Source organism: Oratosquilla oratoria, chromosome 19, assembly GCF_046742065.1.
Source record: "Oratosquilla oratoria isolate Oo_2021 chromosome 19, ASM4674206v1, whole genome shotgun sequence".
Lineage (NCBI taxonomy): Eukaryota > Metazoa > Arthropoda > Malacostraca > Stomatopoda > Squillidae > Oratosquilla > Oratosquilla oratoria.
Window position 1 is genome coordinate 39,716,482 of NC_134795.1, and position 19,560 is coordinate 39,736,041.

At 41.4% G+C, this 19,560-nt stretch overlaps 1 protein-coding gene across 6 annotated transcripts in view; it reads right to left on the reverse strand.

Moving 5' to 3' along the window:
• The window catches only part of Mms19 (MMS19 nucleotide excision repair protein), a 514,253-nt gene that overhangs the window by 283,439 nt on the left and 211,254 nt on the right, over positions 1 to 19,560 (reverse strand). For all 6 annotated transcript variants that reach the window (XR_012967332.1, XM_076202916.1, XM_076202918.1 and 3 more), the window contains one exon: positions 5,058 to 5,233. Coding sequence is in view for 5 of the 6 variants with exons in the window: in XM_076202916.1 (XP_076059031.1) it covers positions 5,058 to 5,233 (176 nt within the window). In the remaining variant the exon portion in view is untranslated. The remainder of the gene's footprint in view (positions 1 to 5,057; positions 5,234 to 19,560) is intronic.

Below are 19,560 nucleotides of genomic sequence, written 5' to 3' on the forward strand. Positions count from 1 at the left end.
AAGCATCTGAGAAGCACTCAATTATACAGTCCTCCACAGCTGACAGCTTTCTAAAAAGCAAGCAAAAATAATTATCCACAACTCAACTGATAATCTTACTGAGTCTCACAGCATCAGCCACTGTGGCATTTTTACAATGTCTGCTCACTTTACACACATCAAAGGCAATATCAGGTTTCATTTGTGTAGTTATCCAGCTCAGCTGACCAATCAGAGCACTGATTTCATTCTTCTCATTGTCTGACAGTTCATTGGACTTAGCTGCCAACCTGCAACATCCCAAACTCAGTGGTGTGAGTAGACTGGCATAGCTATACTGGCCAACTGTTACACCTTTTGCTGTAGTGCCCACTTACAAACCTATGTATTTACCTAGTTGTATTTTACAGGATGGGAGCTATGCTCGTTGTGATCCGTTTTCGTACCTCTCCACGTCTAGTTTAGTTTTAAACTTGTGTATAGTTCTGGCATTTACTGATTCACTGTTCAGCCCATTCCAGGCATCAATCACTCTGTGCGGGAAACTGTTCTTTTTCAGGTCTCTTCTGTAACTGTCTTTCTTTAATTTCTTTGCATGTCCTCTTCTCTTTTGTCCCATTTTAATAGGTCATCTCTATCAAAAACTTCCATCCCCTTCATAATTCTGAAAATGGTCAACAAGTCGCCTCTTTCCCTTCTCTGCTCTAATGTTGACAGCTGTAATTTTTCCAATCTTTGTTCATATGTCAAATTTGATAGTGTGGGTGCCATCTTTGTTGCTGCTCTTTGGATTCTTTCTAATTTCCTTGTGTTTTTCTTTGTGCTAGGTGCCCACATTGATATAGCATATTCTAATTTCGGTCTTATCAATGTAACAATTAATTTCTTAACCATCAAATATTCATGTGCATACCAGGTAGCCTAATGTATGATGATGCATCACAATACGTACATACATACATACATATACCAAGGCTTTTTCCCCCCTTCCAAGGGAGGTAGCCAAAAAGGGAAAGGCATAAAAACACTCCCACCCATTTCATCCCTAAATACACTCCACACCCCTCCCACCCTTCCTCTCATCTGAGCACCTCCTGGATGACGGGTCATCCCTGCACCCTGCCCACCGCCCTGGGTCAGAAGCAGTGTCGCAAGACACAGTACATCCACAGCAAGGCCGCTTCATTTAATCGGCGACCCCCCCTCTCCGTCCCCCTTTGCATATAAGGCGAGGACGGGGAGAAATCCCTTCGGGCTGCGTCAAAATTTACTCACACATACTACCCCACTTCCCCGCCCATTCCTCCTCATGCAGTCACAACATCATCCATATACAACCATTCTTCACTCACCTCTGTCTTCCGTCCTCTCCCTTCCTTCCTCAACAGACATTCCCCTCTTCCCCAAAGCCCCCTTCACCCCATCCATCCACCTCATCCTAGGACGTCCCCTCATGTTCACTCCCTCCACATCTGCCTTCCATACCTCTTTTACTAGTCTTTCTTCACTCATTCTTTCCATGTGTCCAAACCATCCTAATATTCTTTCATCAACCCTATCTCCCAGCTCCTTTTTCACCCCTGTTCTCCTCCTCACCTCCTCATTTCTCACTCTATCTAGCCTAGTAACCCCCACCATACTTCTCAGACACCTCATCTCAAACACATTCAAACTCCTTCTCTCTTCTTCTCTTATGTTCCACATTTCTGCCCCATACAGTGCTGTTGGCACAATCACTCCTTCATACAGTCTCCTCTTCGCATCCATTCCCAAATGTCTATTCCTCATTACACTCTTTAATCCACCAAGGCATTTACTCGCTTCTCTCAATCTACATTCTACCTCCACCTTCACTCCACCTTTTCCTGCTACACTTGCACCCAAGTATCTAAAAATATCCACTTCCTCCAGTCGCTCTCCCTTAATGTTCACTTCCAGTCTACTGCCACTTTCACCCCCTTGTACATCTCATCACCTTACTTTTACCCACATTTATCTTTAGCTTTCTTCTATCACATACTCTCCCAAACTCTGCCACCAGCTTCCTCAATCCCTCCTCTGACCCTGCCACAAGCGCAGTGTCGTCCGCAAACAACAGCTGGCTCACCTCCCACTTTTCTCCATTTTCTTTAACCATCTCCAATCCCTGACTCATTACCCTAGCATTCACCTCTCGCACCACCCCATCCATGTATAAGTTGAACAGCCAGGGCAACATAACGCATCCTTGACGAAGTCCCACCTTTACTTCAAACCACTCACTCTCTCCATTTCTAATCCTAACACATGCTCTACTACTCTCATAAAAACTCTTGACAGCTCCCAAAAGCTTTCCTCCTATCCCATAAATCTGCATAACCTCCCACAGTGCCTTTCTGTCTACCCTATCATAAGCCTTTTCCAGATCCATGAAAGCCCAAAAAGCATCCTTCCCCTTTCCTATAGCTTTCTCACATATCTGTCTTACCACAAAGATCTGATCTACACAACCTCTACCCGTCCTAAATCCACACTGTTCCTCACCAATTACTCCCTCTGTTCCTCTCCTAATCCTCTCAATTAAGATCCTCCCATAAGCCTTCCCTACTACACTCAACAGGCTAATCCCTCTGAAATTACTACATTCACACTTGTCCCCTTTTCCCTTGTAAAGAGGAACTATACAGGCACTACTCCAGTCCTCCGGTACTCTACCCTCTCTCCAGCAAACATTAAATAACCTCACCAACCAGTCCACCATCACTGCACCTCCCTTTTTCAGACATTCTGCATGACATCCATCCAGACCAGGTGCCTTACCTGCTTTCATCATCTTTACAGCTGCCTTCACCTCATCCTTCCTTATTTCTCCTCCATTCTCCTCACTCATCACTCTCATTTTCTTCACATTTCCCACTGCAGCTATCTTTCCTTCCCTATCCTCCTTCACATTCAGCAACTCCCTAAAATATTCTGCCCATCTTCCCCTCACTGCCATCTCTTCCATTATCAACTCTCCATCTGTACCTTTTACCTTTTCTTCCCTACTTGATTCGCCTCCTCTTCCTCTCTTAATTTCTTTCCAAAACATCTTTTTATTACTTTCAAAATTTTCTGTCATACTCCTACCCCATTTCACATCTGCTCTCCTCTTTGCCTCCTTTACCTTTTGCTTTACTTCTCTTTTCTTTTCTTTGTACGTCTCATATGACTCCCCTGTCCTCTTTTGTAACCAATCTGTGAATGCTCGCTTCTTCTCTTCTACAGCCTTCTTTGTTTCCTCATCCCACCATTCACTACCCTTTCTTCTATTTCCCCCTGTCCTTCTTGTTCCACACACCATCCTTGCACACTTTAAGACTCCCTCCTTGAACCATCCCCATTCCTCCTACACACCCATCTCTGCTCTATCCTTTACTCCCTCCCACTCCTCCTTCAGCTTCTTTTCATACTCCTTCTCCTTTTCCTTTTCATTCAAGGAGTTCACTCTAAGAACCTCCCTACCTTTTGTCCCTTTCCTCCTTCTCCATCTATCCTCCACTCTCAGCTTACCTTCCACCAAAAAATGATCTGATATTCCCCCCACCCTCTCCCCTTAGCACATGTACATCCTTAACTCTTCCTATCATAATCCTATTTACCACTACATAATCCATTAGCGCTCTATCTACCACCCTTCCCTCCACCACCCTCTCCCATGTGTACTTATGCTTGACTTTCTTCCGAAACACTGTATTTGCTATCATCAACTCTCTTTCTAGACACATTTCCACCATCAACTCTCCACTACGATTCTTTCCTGGAACTCCACACTTCCCAACCACTCCATCGATTGGACCATTTCCCACCCTAGCATTAAGGTCTCCCAGTACTATTACATTGACATTTCTTCCTAAACCCTCTAGGCACTCATTTAAATCTATCCAAAAGGCCTCCCTTTCTTCCATGTTCTTCTCACTGCCCGGCCCATATGCACTTACAAAGACCCACATCTCCTTTCCCCGTTTCACCTTCATCCACATTATCCTTGAGGAAACCTCCTTCCACTCCACTACCCCTTTACCTATCTCCTCACTTACTAGAATAGCCACCCCTTCCCTCCCTCGCCCTCTCTTCACTCCTGATAACCTCCCACTTACACTCCCAAACTTACACTCACCCTTCCCTTTCAACTTAGTTTCACTCAAAGCCAACACATCCAACTTTCTTCTCACAAACATACTACCTATCTCTTCCCTTTTACTCTCATCTGTACCACATCCACGCACATTAAAAGACCCAAACCTTAGGGTGCTGGCCCGAGGCCCTCCAGCACCCCTTATGCCTTTCCTTTGATTTTTAGGAATTTGCCCCTTGGGGCTACAGGGAGAAGGATGCCTAGTCCCTCTCCCCGTCCCTTTCTTCTCGCCTCTTACGATCCAAGTGCATTACAAAATAAAGTTACTGCTTTTATCTTCATTCTCTTTCAACCTGAATAAGTATAATGTCAAAACCAAATATCAGCCCTTCAAAGCTGCACTTCTTGATAGAGCTGAGGAGGGTTAATGGGTTTTAAAAATGTGGAGCTCTGTACTTCATCTTGTCAGACAACCCCAAGCAGGTATCTGCCACTGATCCCTTCATTAGAGATGAAATGGGACTAATTCTAGGAGTCATAAGATGAAATCTGAACACAATTTAACCTAATCAATATGAGTCAAATATTCACGTCCATATCAGGTTGCCATATGTACGATGATGCATCACAATACGTGCATTACAAAATAAAGTTACTGCTGTTATCTTCATTCTCTTCCAACCTAAATAAGTATAATGTCACAGAAAATATTATCAAACCTGTTCACAGAATACAGGGTTCACTCAGTTACAATTACAAAATAAATATAATCAGGAAGCCAAATATACAAGTGTCATCAAATTCAAGAGTTTAAAAGGGAACATGTTAGAAATCTGATGAGTGTATGGGATATGGATTTTCCTCTTTCACACTGTAATTTGTGGGTATCTCCCGATTACACATTAGCTGAAATCAGTAAATGGCATCATTATCACAAAGTGGTTCAAGAAAACCAATATTTTATAGTTTTCTTGTCACCTACCATAGTTTTCCAATGAGGTTACGACAAATTGCTGCCAGATGATGCAGGACTGGAGTAGATGTACTCTGTTGTGCAAGGACTGCAGTTATTCCTAAGGTTAAGATTTTCCTCACACCTTGCCATTCCTCTACCAGAAACTGGAGACATTCTTGATCATTTACACTGCATTCTACAATCTGTGGAGAACATCGAAGTTCAGAAAATTTTCAATTATGTCCTTACATAACAAGAAATCAGAGGGTGAAAGATAATGCCATAGATTAGTGAACTGATAACTGAATGCCTTCTGATTTTGAGCATATGATGTTCAACAAGCCAAAAGTACATTTTCTCACCCCAGAGAAATTTAGATACAAAATAAAATTACTTAGGTGGCTCACCCTCTAAGGCTTACTCACACCAACTGTAAGTTGAATGGACTCACCTAATGAAGAAGTTTGCCCTTTCTACTGCTCTCCCAACTGATGAAATTCCACTTTAAACACAAGGATTAACACTGGAAGGAGCCCCTACAACAGAACAACAGCAACAGGCAACCTATCCTTTCTCCAAGAGCGCACAATCCCAAGTGACTGCTTCCTTCCCTGCTATCACTGAGGAAATGACCAACAAAGAAAATGGAAGGCACTGTAGCAACTACCAAAGAGAATGGGCTCTGCCACTAACACCAACGTGCAATTTTAAGCCAAACACACCACATACCCAGATGATCTTCAGATCACAAGCAACTAATCACCTATAAAACAACACGACTAAAAATGAATAAATAAATAAATTACAGTGAAGACTCAATACTCGAATGTCTTGTACTTGAATGTCCACACACGATTATAAACAAAGGCTCCTGGCCTCTCCCTCACTGCCACTGCCAGTTGTCCCACCACGGTTGTCAGAACAATAACATTCTCCTGCGTTCTGTTTGGGGTTTTTCATTTAGAAACTTACATTGACACCAAAGAGATTTAATAGTGGTGAAAATAAGACCAAAGGAATAGTGTAGTGATGACCATTGAACAGAAAATGGAGATTATTGATAAATATAAGAAAGGAGCAAGGATCACCAATCTTGCAGCTGAGTATTGTATGGCAAAATCTATAGTAGCCACCATACTGAAGAACAAGGAGGCCATTAAGGGAGCTGATGCGGCGATGGGTGTGAAAAAACAACTTAAGCGACTAGTGGAAAAAATGGAAAATTTGTTGATGTGGATAAATGAAAGGCAGATGGAAAAAATCTGTGGCCAACCTGTTTGATAGCCCAGGATTTTGAGGGATTCGAGCCTTCAGTCCTGGATTCTGCTGTGGTGGAGGACATTGTGTCTCTGGGGAGAACCATAGGCATTGAGGTGGACAGTGATGATGTGGAGAAGCTGGTGCAAGCACACTCTGAAGATTTCACCACTGATGAGCTGTGTCAACTTCACCAGGAACAGCTGCAGGAGGTAAGTGAAGAGCTGTCTTCAGGGGAGGAGGAGGGAAACAGCAAGGAAAGAGTCTCCACTGCAGAGATCAAGAAATATTTGTGGGAGTGGACAGAAACATAAACCAGTCTGATGAAAATTTTATGCAACATTTCAGAGACATTTTGAAAAAAGGTAAAGGCAGATCACATTAGACAGATTATTATTGAAAAAGTAATCTAGTGAGAATGCAAGTACTAGTGAGCTGCAGCCCTCCACTAGTGGGTTCACAGGAATCACACCAGGAGACGAGTTACCAGACGTTTTCATGGATAGTGACTTGTCCTCCAACAACTAACCTCCCTCCTCCTCCCCACCCTTCTCCCTCTTCTTCTACATTATCCATCACCAGCCTTCACTTACAGTAAGTACAAATCAAAATTATAAAAAAAATTATATTGAAATTTTTGTAAACTTAAGGTTTTGCTAAGGCTAGAATGAATTACCTGATTTATAGGTATAATTTGATGCAGCCCAAAGGGATTTATCCCCATCTTCTCCTTTTCTGCACAAGGGGATGGAGATGGGGGGGGTCACCAAATTAATGAAGCAGCCTTGATGTGGATGTGCTGTGTCTTGCAACACTGCTTCTGACCCAGGGCAGTGGACAGGATGCAGGGATGACCTGTCATCCAGGAGGTGCCAAGATGAAGGGGAGGGAGGAAGGTGGAGGGGATGGAATGGGTGGGAGTGGTTTCTATGCCTTTTTTCTTTTTGGCTACCCCCCATGTAAGGGGGAAAAAGCCTTTGGTATATGTATGTATAGGCATCGGTGGTCAAACTTTTTGATACTCAAACAGCCATTTGGATCAAATTGAGTTCAAGTATTGAGTCTCCACTGTACCTCAAATTAGATGTCAAAATTAATCCACCCAAAATTTTACCTACTCCGTGACATAATAAGCCATCCAAACAGGCAGTTTCATATCCCCTCAAGGATGCTGAAGATCCTCTCAATTACTCTTATCAACCACCAGACTGTGGTGCGGCCACCACCCAGCACTTCTAAGCTACCAGAAGAGGCTGGATGACTGCATTGTGAACAGCTGCCCAGGATGTAACACTTCACCCCATACCATACAACACATAATGGAAGACTGCATTATACACAATCATGCACACAAACAACACAACATACACTCTATAAAGGATTTGTGGGAAAACACAGTTTCGGCTGTGGCATTCCTTGGGGAGACGGGACTGCTCGGACAGACAGTCTAGGGCAGTGTTTCCCAACCTTTTTTTGGCTGCGACCCTAAATCCACTCTTAGCCTGGAGTCGCGACCCTAATTGTAATAATAAATTCAACCATTTCATGTTATATTTCTACGTACTTGCATAATGTTTATAAACTTTCGTTTTTATAGTTCAGTTTATATTTACTAGCACAATGAATTTAAATACATTTGAAACTTGAATGAAAAAAAAGTTAGAAAAGACCCTCTGGCGACCCTCAAAAACACCCTCGCGACCCTAGTTTGGGTCGCAACCCTGGGGTTGGGAACCACTGGTCTAGGGAACGACAACGACAACAACAACAACAACAACCAATGGCTCCACATGTTCTTTAGGACACAATTTCTCGCTCGAATCATCACTTGCATCTTCAAAAGTGGACAATGGACACACGACTGGACAGAGATCTAACACGCCTTGGAACACCGTTGACAGATATATTATTTTCCAAATTAATTCACTTGGGTAACAATCACCCTGTTCCACTGAGTGGTACAATGTGCAGCTGGTGGTTTTTCCCAAACCTCCTCACCCATTTTAATTGACAGGCCATCATCCACCCTCCCAAGGTTCACCAATGGGTATCTCCAATCATAGGTTTACACAGAGTATTGCGGCACAGACAACTCATTTTGTCCAGCTCTTGGTGTACTATTGTACCAATATAATGCCTCAATGGGAGAGATTTCTCTCCTCTCAGCAATAGGCATAACAAATCCTGTGATGCCTATCTACTATTTCATTCCCTTCTGGTTGGGAAGCAGCTCCAAATGCCCTCTAAATCTTCCACCGATGCAACATGTCTCTCAAACACTGCAATCAAAAGGTCATACTATTATCCATCAACAGGACCTCTTTCTATAAAGATGTCCAATTCTGTTTTGATACATTGTGCATCTTCTCTAATATCCTCCACATCGCAACATCTAGTTTGTTCTTAAATTCTTGTATGGTGTTTGCACACACTATGGTTTTGTCCAATTTGTTACAGACATCCACCACTCTGTGCAGAAAGCCATTTTCTACAAATATCTTCTATAACTGTCCTTTTGGAGTTTCTTTTCATGTCCCTTGTTTATCTTCAATCCCATTTTAATAGGTCTTCTCTGTCAAGGACTTGCATGTCTTTCACGATTCTCTAAATGGCCAATTGATTTCCTCTTTCTCTTCTTTGTTCCAGGGTTGGTAATTCCAGTGGGTATATGAGGATGGGGATGGTTCAAGGAGAGTCACAAAGTGTGCAAGGATGGTGTGTGGAACAAGAAGGACAGGAGGAAATAGAAGGATGGGTAGTGAATGGTGGAATGAGGAAACAAAGAAGGTTGTAGAAGAGAAGAAGCGAGCTTTCACAGATTGGTTACAAAATAGGATGAGGGAGTCATATGAGAGGTACAAAGAAAAGAGAAGAGAAGTAAGGCAAAAGGTAAAGGAGGCAAAGAGGAGAGCAGATGTGAAATGGGGTAAGAGTATGACAGAAAATTTTGAAAGTGATAAAAAGAGGTTTTGGAAAGAAATTAAGAGAGAAAAAGGAGGCGAATCAAGTAGAGAAGAAAAGGTAAAAGGTGCAGATGGAGAGATGATAATGGAGGAGAAGGCAGTAAGGGGAAGATGGGCAGAATATTTTAGGGAGTTGCTAAATGTGAAAGATAGGGAGGGAAAGATAGCTGCAGTGGGAAATGCTAAGAAAATGACTGTGATGAGTGAGGAAAATGGAGGAGAAATAAGGAAGGATGAAGTGAAGGCAGTTGTTAAGATGATGAAAACAGGTAAGGCACCTGGTCTGGATGGATGCCATGCAAAATGTCTAAAAAAAGGAGGTACAGTGATGGTGGACTGGCTGGTGAGGTTATTTAATGTTTGCTGGAGAGAGGGTAGAGTGCCGGAGGACTGGAGGAGTGCCTGTATAGTTCCTCTTAACAAGGGAAAAGGGGAAAAGTGTGAATGTTGTAGTTTCAGAGGAATTAGCTTGTTAAGTGTAGTTGGGAAGGCTTATGGGAGGATCTTGATTGAGAGGATTAGGAGAGGAACAGAGGGAGTAATTGGTGAGGAACAGTGTGGATTTAGGACAGGTAGAGGTTGTATAGATCAGATCTTTGTGGTAAGACAGATATGTGAGAAAGCTATAGGAAAGGGGAAGGATTTTTTGGGGCTTTTATGGATCTGGAAAAGGCTTACGATAGGGTAGACAGAAAGGCACTGTGGGAGGTTATGCAGATAGACGGGATAATAGGGAAGCTTCTGGGAGCTGTCAAGAGTTTTTATGAGAGTAGTAGAGCTTGTGTCAGGATTAGAAATGGAGAGAGTGAGTGGTTCGAGGTAAAGGTGGGACTTCGTCAAGGATGCGTTATGTCGCCCTGGCTGTTCAACTTATACATGGATGGGGTAGTGCGAGAGGTAAATGCAAGGGTAGTGGGTCATGGATTGGAGATGGTTAAAGAAAATGGAGAAAAATGGGAGGTGAGCCAGCTGTTGTTTGCGGACGACACTGCGCTTGTGGCAGGATTGGAGGAGGGATTGAGGAAGTTGGTAACAGAGTTTGGGAGAGTATGTGATAGAAGAAAGCTAAAGATAAATGTGGGTAAAAGTAAGGTGATGAGATGTACAAGGGGTGAAAGTGGCAGTAGACTGGAAGTGAGAATTAAGGGAGAGCGACTGGAGGAAGTGGATATTTTTAGATACTTGGGTGCAAATGTGGCACGAAAAGGTGGAGTGAAGGTGGAGGTAGAATGTAGATTGAGAGAAGCGAGTAAATGCCTTGGTGGATTAAAGAGTATAATGAGGAATAGACATTTGGGAATGGATGCTAAGAGGAGACTATATGAAGGAGTGATTGTGCCAACAGCACTGTATGGGGCAGAAACATGGAACATAAGATAGGAAGAGAGAAGGAGTTTGAATGTGTTTGAGATGAGGTTTCTGAGAAGTATGATGGGGGTTACTAGGCTAGATAGAGTGAGAAATGAGGAGGTGAGGAGGAAAACAGGAGTGGAAAGGGAGTTGGGAGATAGGGTTGATGAAAGAGTATTAGGATGGTTTGGACACATGGAAAGAATGAGTGAAGAAAGACTAGTAAAAGAGGTATGGAAGGCAGATGTGGAGGGAGTGAACATGAGGGGATGTCCTAGGATGAGGTGGATGGATGGGGTGAAGGGGGCTTTGGGGAGGAAGGGAATGTCTGTTGAGGAAGGATGGGAGAGGACAGAAGACAGGGGTGAATGGAGAATGGTTGTATATGGATGATGTTGTGATGCATGAGGTGGAATGGGCGGGGGGATGGGGGGTGAGGTAGTATGTGTGAGCAAAATTTGACGCAGCCCGAAGGAATTTCTCCCCGTCTTCTCCTTTTATGCAATGGGGGGACGGAGAGGGGGGGTCACCGATTTAATGAAGCGGCCTTGCTGTGGATGTGCTGTGTCTTGTGACACTGCTTCTGACCCAGGTCAGTGGACAAGGTGCAGGGATGACCCGTCATCCAGGAGGTGCTAAGATAAGAGGGAAGAGGGAGGGTGGAAGGATGTGGAGTGTATTTAGGGATGGAATGGGTGGGAATGATTTTATGCCTTTTCCTTTTTGGCTACCTCCCTTGTAAGGGGGAAAAAGCCTTGGTATATGTATGTATGTATGTATATGAGGATGCCTGAACTGGTGTATTGGACTCTTGGTTATATTTATTTTGTAGTTGTAGCTGAGTGATCTCCATATTATGTGATCTGGTTTGATCACATTTTCTGTGGTTAACCCCTTCCATACAATGATGCCTACATTGGCAACATGTGGCATGAGTGGGTATAAGAGTTGTAGCTGAGTGATCTCCATATTATGTGATCTGGTTTGATCACATTTTCTGTGGTTAACCCCTTCCATACAATGATGCCTACATTGGCAACATGTGGCATGAGTGGGTATAAGAGGATACCAGTGTTGGCATCTTGATTATATTTTGTAGTTGTAGCTGAGTGACCCCATATTCTGTGAATTGGCTTAATCATATTTTCCACAGTTATTTATATCCAGAGTGAAAGAGAATGAGTAATACAGCTGTAACTTTATATATTATAATGAGATGATTGTGATCCATCATTGAATCATTATACATCAGGCAGTTGATGCTGTCCATGAGAATTTGACTTGTATTGAAGAGGTTAATATTCAGAGTGAAAGAAATCAAGTAATACAGCTGTAATTTTATATTTCATAGAGCAAGTACATGAGATGAATCATTGAATTTTTGTACATCAGGCAGGTGATGATTCCTGCGAGAATCTGACTTGTATTGAAGAGATTAAGAAAGACCACATGTCTAAAGGATGTGAAGAAATACAGTTTTCCATACAGATACATAAATACTTGTAATAGCTTAGGTGATATAGCCCAACCTGAAACAATGCACAAGTTCAAATCTAAATACAATAACTGGAAATCAAGGGTGTAGATTAAGTTGGAACAATACATGAGTTTGAGGCTAGGTATAATGAAAATAATTTAGAGAATAGTATATAGGACCCAATAAGCCTTACTCCTTTCCTGTACACTATAATTAGGTAAATACACACACACCATATGAGAAAAGACTTAAAGTGCTGGGTCTGGCAACTTTGAAAGACCAAAGAGAAAGAGCTGATATGATTACAGTGTTCAGTGGGGAAATGACTTTTTCATATTTAAAAGCCTGTTGTGGCAAAAGAACTTTTGCCTAAAACTCACAAAAATGCCTTTCTTTTTGTCAAATTGTGAAACATTTCCTGCACCTATGGAGATTTTGTATTAGGCTGAAGTATCAATGAAAATTCTGCCATTTACAAAAGCATTTATTTGCAAATGAATATAAACTTTAAAAATGCTTTTAAGTTTGTGAGTTACTCTTATAAACTTGCTGTTGAGATATTTGTCAGTACTGCAAGTGCTGTGAAGCTCTTCCATCAGCTTCACAGCTTACTCAACCACCATATTTGACCAAGGCACATCAAGCACTGACCTTTCCTTTATCCAGTAGGTAGAAATTTTTTTTAAAGCCTTAGGACATTTCAATTTAGAGATACAGCACACAGCTCATTGTGTCTTTTAGTGTTGATTTTAAAACCATGTCACAAGTAGCTTTCAGCTGATCTCTCCATTTCTGGAGAGAGAGAGAGAGAGAGAGAGAGAGAGAGAGAGAGAGAAAGAGAGAAAAACAATAAAACCAAAGATTGCCAGTGAATTCCACTTGGCGCTATGATGGGAGGGCAGCTTTTGCCATTTCATATGAGGCCATTTTCCCTCCATGTATATACCTATTTGTATTTTACCTAGTTGTATCTTACAGGAAGGGGAGCTATGCTCATGGTGTCCAGTCTTTGTATTTTGCAATGTTTAGTTTGCTCTTAACAACAAAAATTGTTTTTTTGGTTGGAAAAAAAAAATAAATAAATAAAATAAAATAAAATCAGCATGTGACATTGTGAGGGATGTGGGGACATCATGCACCACTCTGCCAGATGCTAGAAAATTGTTTTGGCATTTAAAAGTTTAAATGTCTACTACCCCACGTGGTGGGGATTTAACTCTGTTTACATTTATACTGTTGACTTATCTTATATCTTCTGCATCATTTTTATTCAATTTTTTTCATGGATATATGTATGTATGGTATTGTACGATATCTTTTCCACCAACACCACTTATACTCAGAGCGAGAAACATGTGTAGAAAAAAAAAAAGTGGTATAAGTTTTCCTAGTGCGAGTGCATGCACGGTTCATTTTCGCACAAGTGTTTTTGTGTTTTTTGCACTCTGTTATTATTTAGTGCATTTTTCTTGTTACATAAACAATGGGAAAACTTAAAAACAAGACTGTGGCATGGAGTGAGTTTGCCAAGAATAGAATCAAGGCACGTTGGGGTAAAGAAGGAACAAAGTGACGAATTGGCACCTCAACCCAGCACTTCTAGTATCTCATGTGTGGAATAGCTGAGTGATGGGGGAGATTTGGATGACAATAATGCCCTTGTACATGCATCCCTTTACTATCGCGCCTAATTGGTGCCGCTAAAGCCATGCAATAGCTGAAAACGCGATAGCAGAACTAATGGTAATAATTATAATTGGTACCCAGACCAAATATTTTCCTCCAACTTCACCTTTATTTCTCCTTTATCTTCACTGTTTTCACCTTTCTTAACAAAATTGCTTAAACATACAATCCAGTGTTGTAATACAATAAACACATCAAGGCTATAAAATGAAAAATAGACATTTCATAGACATTTATTTTACCTTTTTGAGGGTGATGAGGGGCTTGGGTGGGTTAGAGGAGTTCTGAGGCTGGGGTGGCTTGTTACTGACCACCCACTCGACGTTGTATCTCGTCAAGGAAGTCATCTATGGCTGCAGGAGTCTCAAAACCCTCAAAATAATCAACATCACCCCCAGAATCCTCCTCTTGTGATGGTCCTGGTTGTGGGTTGGCTGGTTGTGTCTTGGCGAGCCAGTGTAAGAATTTTGTGATCTGGCGTTGCTGCAGGGCATTGATGTGGGTATAATACTGTTCATTGTAACCTTCTAGTGCTCTAATAATGAGCGAACATCTTGCTTCACTGTTGATGGAGCTATCTTGCTCAAAGAGGTGCCACATCCTGATGCCCCAGTCTATCAGTTCCTTGACGCCGGCTATGGTGAGTCCCGCACGCGTGGTTACCTGACCCTCCTCCTCCTGATGTTCTCCTCTCTCCTCATCCTTGTCCTCTTCTATGATGTCAGCAACTGTAACAGGGGCTGGCTGCATCATTTCCAGGATTTCACCCTCTCTTGTGTCCTCAAAACCACCTCCAGGAACTTGGCTGGCCTCTTGTGCAGCTGCCTCTGCCTCGGCCTTCGCTGACTGTGGCTCACCTTCCACCCTCCCGCATTGGTCAGGTCATCCAGCAAACCCTCCAATACATTTTGCCATGCATGATGAATTGTCTTTTGGGTCACATTTTTCCAGAAGTGTTCAAAAAGAAATTGAATACTGTATGTACTGTACTGTAGTACTCATTTATTCACGGAGTGGGGCCTGAGAACAAGTAACAAGTCACTTCTACAAAAAATGTTGTAGCTATCACGTGCCAACACTCACACACAGCGCACCGTGTACAAGCAGTGTGGTGGCCTGTACATGTAAACAAACCCTCGACCAATCAGCGTGCAGCTCAAGCCAACAAAGATGGCCGCCGCCTGTGACGTCACGGGGGCGCGTGATACCAGCCGCACGCTGCACGATATGAAAATTTGGGCTAGAGGCGCACGATAGCAGCCAATTTGATGCATGATATGGAAATTGTGTCAGCTTTTCAAGTATGCGCGATAGCTGGGGGATAGGTGTACTCATCTCCATTAGGAGACTGAAAGAACTTTTGAAGGGAAAGATATGTGATGCATGTGGTGAGATAGCATTCACAAATGTAAAAAAAAAAAAAAAAAAAAAAAAAAAATGTGAAGTGCTAGTGAAGTGCAACAAGTGCAATGTGTTGATGTGTCACAGTGAGCCACGGAAATCTAATCTTGGCAAAATTACTGAAGGCAATAGTGTGTTGTTTCACAGCCTCAGTAATGGCTATGGAAGAGCAGGCCTATCCAGGCTGTCAGCTCTCTTTGGCACACATGCCATGTCACAGACTGTATTTATGAAGTATGCAAACATTCTGTATGGTGCCATGAAAGAGTTTTTTGGGCAACAACAAAAATTGTGCATGAAGCTGTGGCTGAAGAAGTCTCCAGGCATGCTACAGTGCACCCAAATGATGGAAAGTTTGAAATTACTGTTGGATAAGATGGGACATGGCTCACATGTGGCCATTCTTCTCACATTGGTGCAGGATTTGTGATAGATATGGCCACAGGATTTGTATTACACATACATCTGCATTCATTTATGTAATATAAAAGACAAAAGGGAACCAGGTGCCTATTTCAACATGGTTGACCTCACACACCTTCCCTATAAGTGACCTGAATGACCTTCCTTGAAAATCTGACCTCTTGAACATTATCAGGTGTAAAGTAAGGAATAAATCACAGTAGTATTGCTCTAAAAAAAAAAAAGTATTACTATACTGTGCATAGTACCTGAACATAAAAATGCACTTTTTTCAAAACTCAAAATTAAAGGTTAAAATGTTTATATCTCTGATTTTAAAAATTCTTGTGGCATAAAAACCAGAAAAGAAATCTCTTCAAAACCGCATATTCAAATTCCTTTTTTCTGAATCTTGTAGGATCTGTGATTTTTTTTATCTTAAAAAAAAAAAAAAAACTTTGATTCCTTTTATTGTGTGAACATACTATTTGTCATACACAAATGAGAATATGCAGTATTATTCCTTTTGGTGTCTTTTAAAACTCTCATACAAAGGAGGTTCTTTTCCTTTGAATAGTTTTCTATGCCTAGGTTAAAAATATTAGATTTTCTTTTCTTTTTTTAAATGAAAAATGTAATGTATCAATTTATATGAAAACTAAATCTGGGGTGCATAATAGTTTTGTGTTTAAGTTTGTAAAAAATCATTAGTCTAGACAAAAAAATGTAGCCACAGGAAAGCAAAATGTCTGGGGATGACCTGGCAAAAATTGAGAATATGACTTGTGTTGTTAAATTCGTGTATAGTTTTTTACACACACTATAGTTTCATCCAATTTGTTCCAGACATCCACTACTCTGTGTGGAAAGCTGTTTTTTTAGGTCTCTTCTATAACTGTCCTTTTTGAGTTTCTTTTCATGTCCCCTTGTATTTCTCATCTCAAATTAGTACGACTTCTCTACCAAGGACTTCCATGCCTTTCATGATTCTATAAATGGTTAGCAAGTTCCCTCCTTCTCGTCTTCATTCCAGAGTCAGTAATTTCAGTTTTGACCATCTCCCCTCATATGACAGTTTTGAAAGTGTTGGAGCCATCTTTGTAGTTACTCTCTGGATTCTTTAATGTGGTAGTACTTACATGCTTCACAGAGCTCAAAAAGAAACCTGAAATCATTTATCAATCCAGGGTTTTCTCGTGTTGGCATCATTTCTATACCAGAATAGCTTTTTTGTAAGTTCTCATAGCCTGCCAAAATATCATCAATAAAATAATAGTTGATGCTGGGTGACTGTGATTTTGTTGCATAAAAGGAATCCATGACGTGCTGTAGAACCAAGTCAAGAATATGATGTTGGCACCCAATACATGGAGGCTCTTCTAGTCTCTTTTGTCAGAACTGTCTTTGTTTTTGAAGTCTACAACATCACTTTGATGGACTGTACTGACTGCTGTGGTGTTGGAAATAATCATTTTGACAATTCTCCATGCATTGTATTCATCTAGTAGGGCTTGCAGTGGGATAAAGATGTCCTCAGCTGATCTGCCTTCGCAAGCCAAAATGCCGGGGTGAAGGGTTCTGGCAGAATTCTTTACACAGACCACTTGATATTCTTTATTGTCAATTCTCTTCTCATCAAAATGCAAGCAAAATTCCTCTTCACTAATAATTTCTTTCAGCCAGTTCTTGACTCTTTCTGCATCCTTGACCACTCGATGCCAAATTCCCACTTGTAATGGTATGGGGACATCTATTCCTTCTTCAGCCAAGTTTTGAAGAACATTTGATGCTTTCCTTGTTAACAAGGACACTTTTGATACCAGCTTGGCAGCAGATTTTGTTGTGTGATACTTTCGTTTCATGAGAGGAAACTCTTTTGCAACATTAGAACCAGTGCTGTTATTTTCTCCTTCAATACTACTACTCAATTTTTGCACTTGAGTTATTGATGGTTCTGATGAATTTCTTGGCTGTTTCAAAGGGTGGACCATTGACACAGGAGCCACTTTCTCAGTTGTGTATCTCACTCAGCCTCCTGATTCTATTTATTTCTCTAAAATTCTTTGCCTTCACTGTAAGGCCAGTTTTCACTTGGTTTTGTAATATCGAAAAGATGAATTCAAGATTGATAGATATATTGCAAGAAAGTGATGGCTGGGCAGACTGTGCCTTCCTGGACCTACAAAAGGCATTTGATGAGGTACCACACAGAAAATTGCTATATAAACTGGAAACAATAGGAGGCATACATGGAAAACTATTGAATTGGATGGAGGACTACCTATATGGAAGAAAAATGAGAGTGGTGCTCAGAGACAAATATTCAAAATGGGTAGAAACGAGTAGTGGAGTCCCACAGGGGTCAGTGCTGGCTCCGATAATGTTTGCTATATATGTAAATGACATGGACAAAAGTATTGAATGTTACATGAACTTCTTTGTGAATGATGGAAAGTTATTAAAGAGAATAAACTCCAAAATAGACTGTGACTCATTACAGAGTGATCTGAACAAAGTCTCAGAGTGGATCAAGAATTGGGAAGTAGAATTCAACATCAAGAAATGCAGTATAATTGAATTTGGGAATGGCAAGAACAGAATATCAGGACAGTATAAAATTGACGGAAAAGAAATAAAGAAAGTAAATTCTGAAAGGGACCTAGGAGTAATCATCACCAAAGACATGTCACCAGATAAACATATAAATGAAATAGTCGGAGAAACATACAATTTGTTGAGATCAATAAAGGTGGCCTTTATACCTGGATAAGGAAATGATTAAGAAAATATTACAAACAAATAAGGCCAAAACTGGAATACACAGTGCTGATATGGTCACTCAGTACAAAAAAGAATATAAGAAAATTAGAAAGAATACAAAGAGCAATGACAAAGATGGCCACAACACTTTCAAACCTGACATATGAACAAAGACTGGCCAAACAGGAATTGCCGACCCTGGAACAAAGAAGAGAACAAGGGGACCTACTAACCATCTACAGAATTATGAAAGGAAAAGAACACCTTGATAGAGAGGACTTAATAAAGAAGGACAGAGGAAAAACAAGATGACATGCAATGAAACTCAAAAAGGAAAACTACAGAAGAGACCTGAAAAAGACCTGCTTCCCACACAGAATGATTGATATATATGGAATAAATTGGACGAAAAAAGTGTGTGTTAACACAATACATACATACATACATATACCAAAGGCTTTTTTCCCCCTTATAAGGGAGGAAGCCAAAAGAAAAAGGCATAAAAACCACTCCCACCCATTCCATCTCTGAATACACTCCACTCCCCTCCACCCTCATATCTTGGCACCTTCTGGATGATGGGTCATCCCTGCACCTTGTCCACTGACCTGGGTCAGAAGCAGTGTCACAAGACACAGCACATCCACAACAAGGCCACTTCATTAAATAGGCGAACCCACTCTCCATCCCCTCATGCAGAAAAGAAGACGGAGAAAAAGCCCTTCGAGCTGCGTCAAAATTTTCTCACACATACTACCTTACCCCACCCCATCCCCCACCCATTCCACCTCGTGGATCACATCATCCATATACTACCATTCTCCATTCGCCCCTGTCTTCTGTCCTCTCCCGCCCTTCCTCAACAGACATTCCCCTCTTCCCCAAAGCCCCTTTTACCATATCCATCCATCTCATCCTAGGTCGACCCCTCATGTTCACTCCTTCCACACCTCTTTTACTAGTCTTTCTTAAGTCATTCTTTCCATGTGTCCAAACCATTCCAATACTCTTTCACCCACCCGATCTTCCAAATCCCTTTCCACCCCCGTTCTCCTCCTCACCTCCTTATTTCTCACTCTATCCAGCATAGTAACCCTTATCATACTTCTCAGACACCTCATATATTAATAGAGTTTGAATTAAAAGAACGAAACAAGGTAAGAAGGAATGATAAACATAGAGATGGAAGATTAATGTACAACAAAACTGATTTTGTAAAACTAAGAAAATTCTC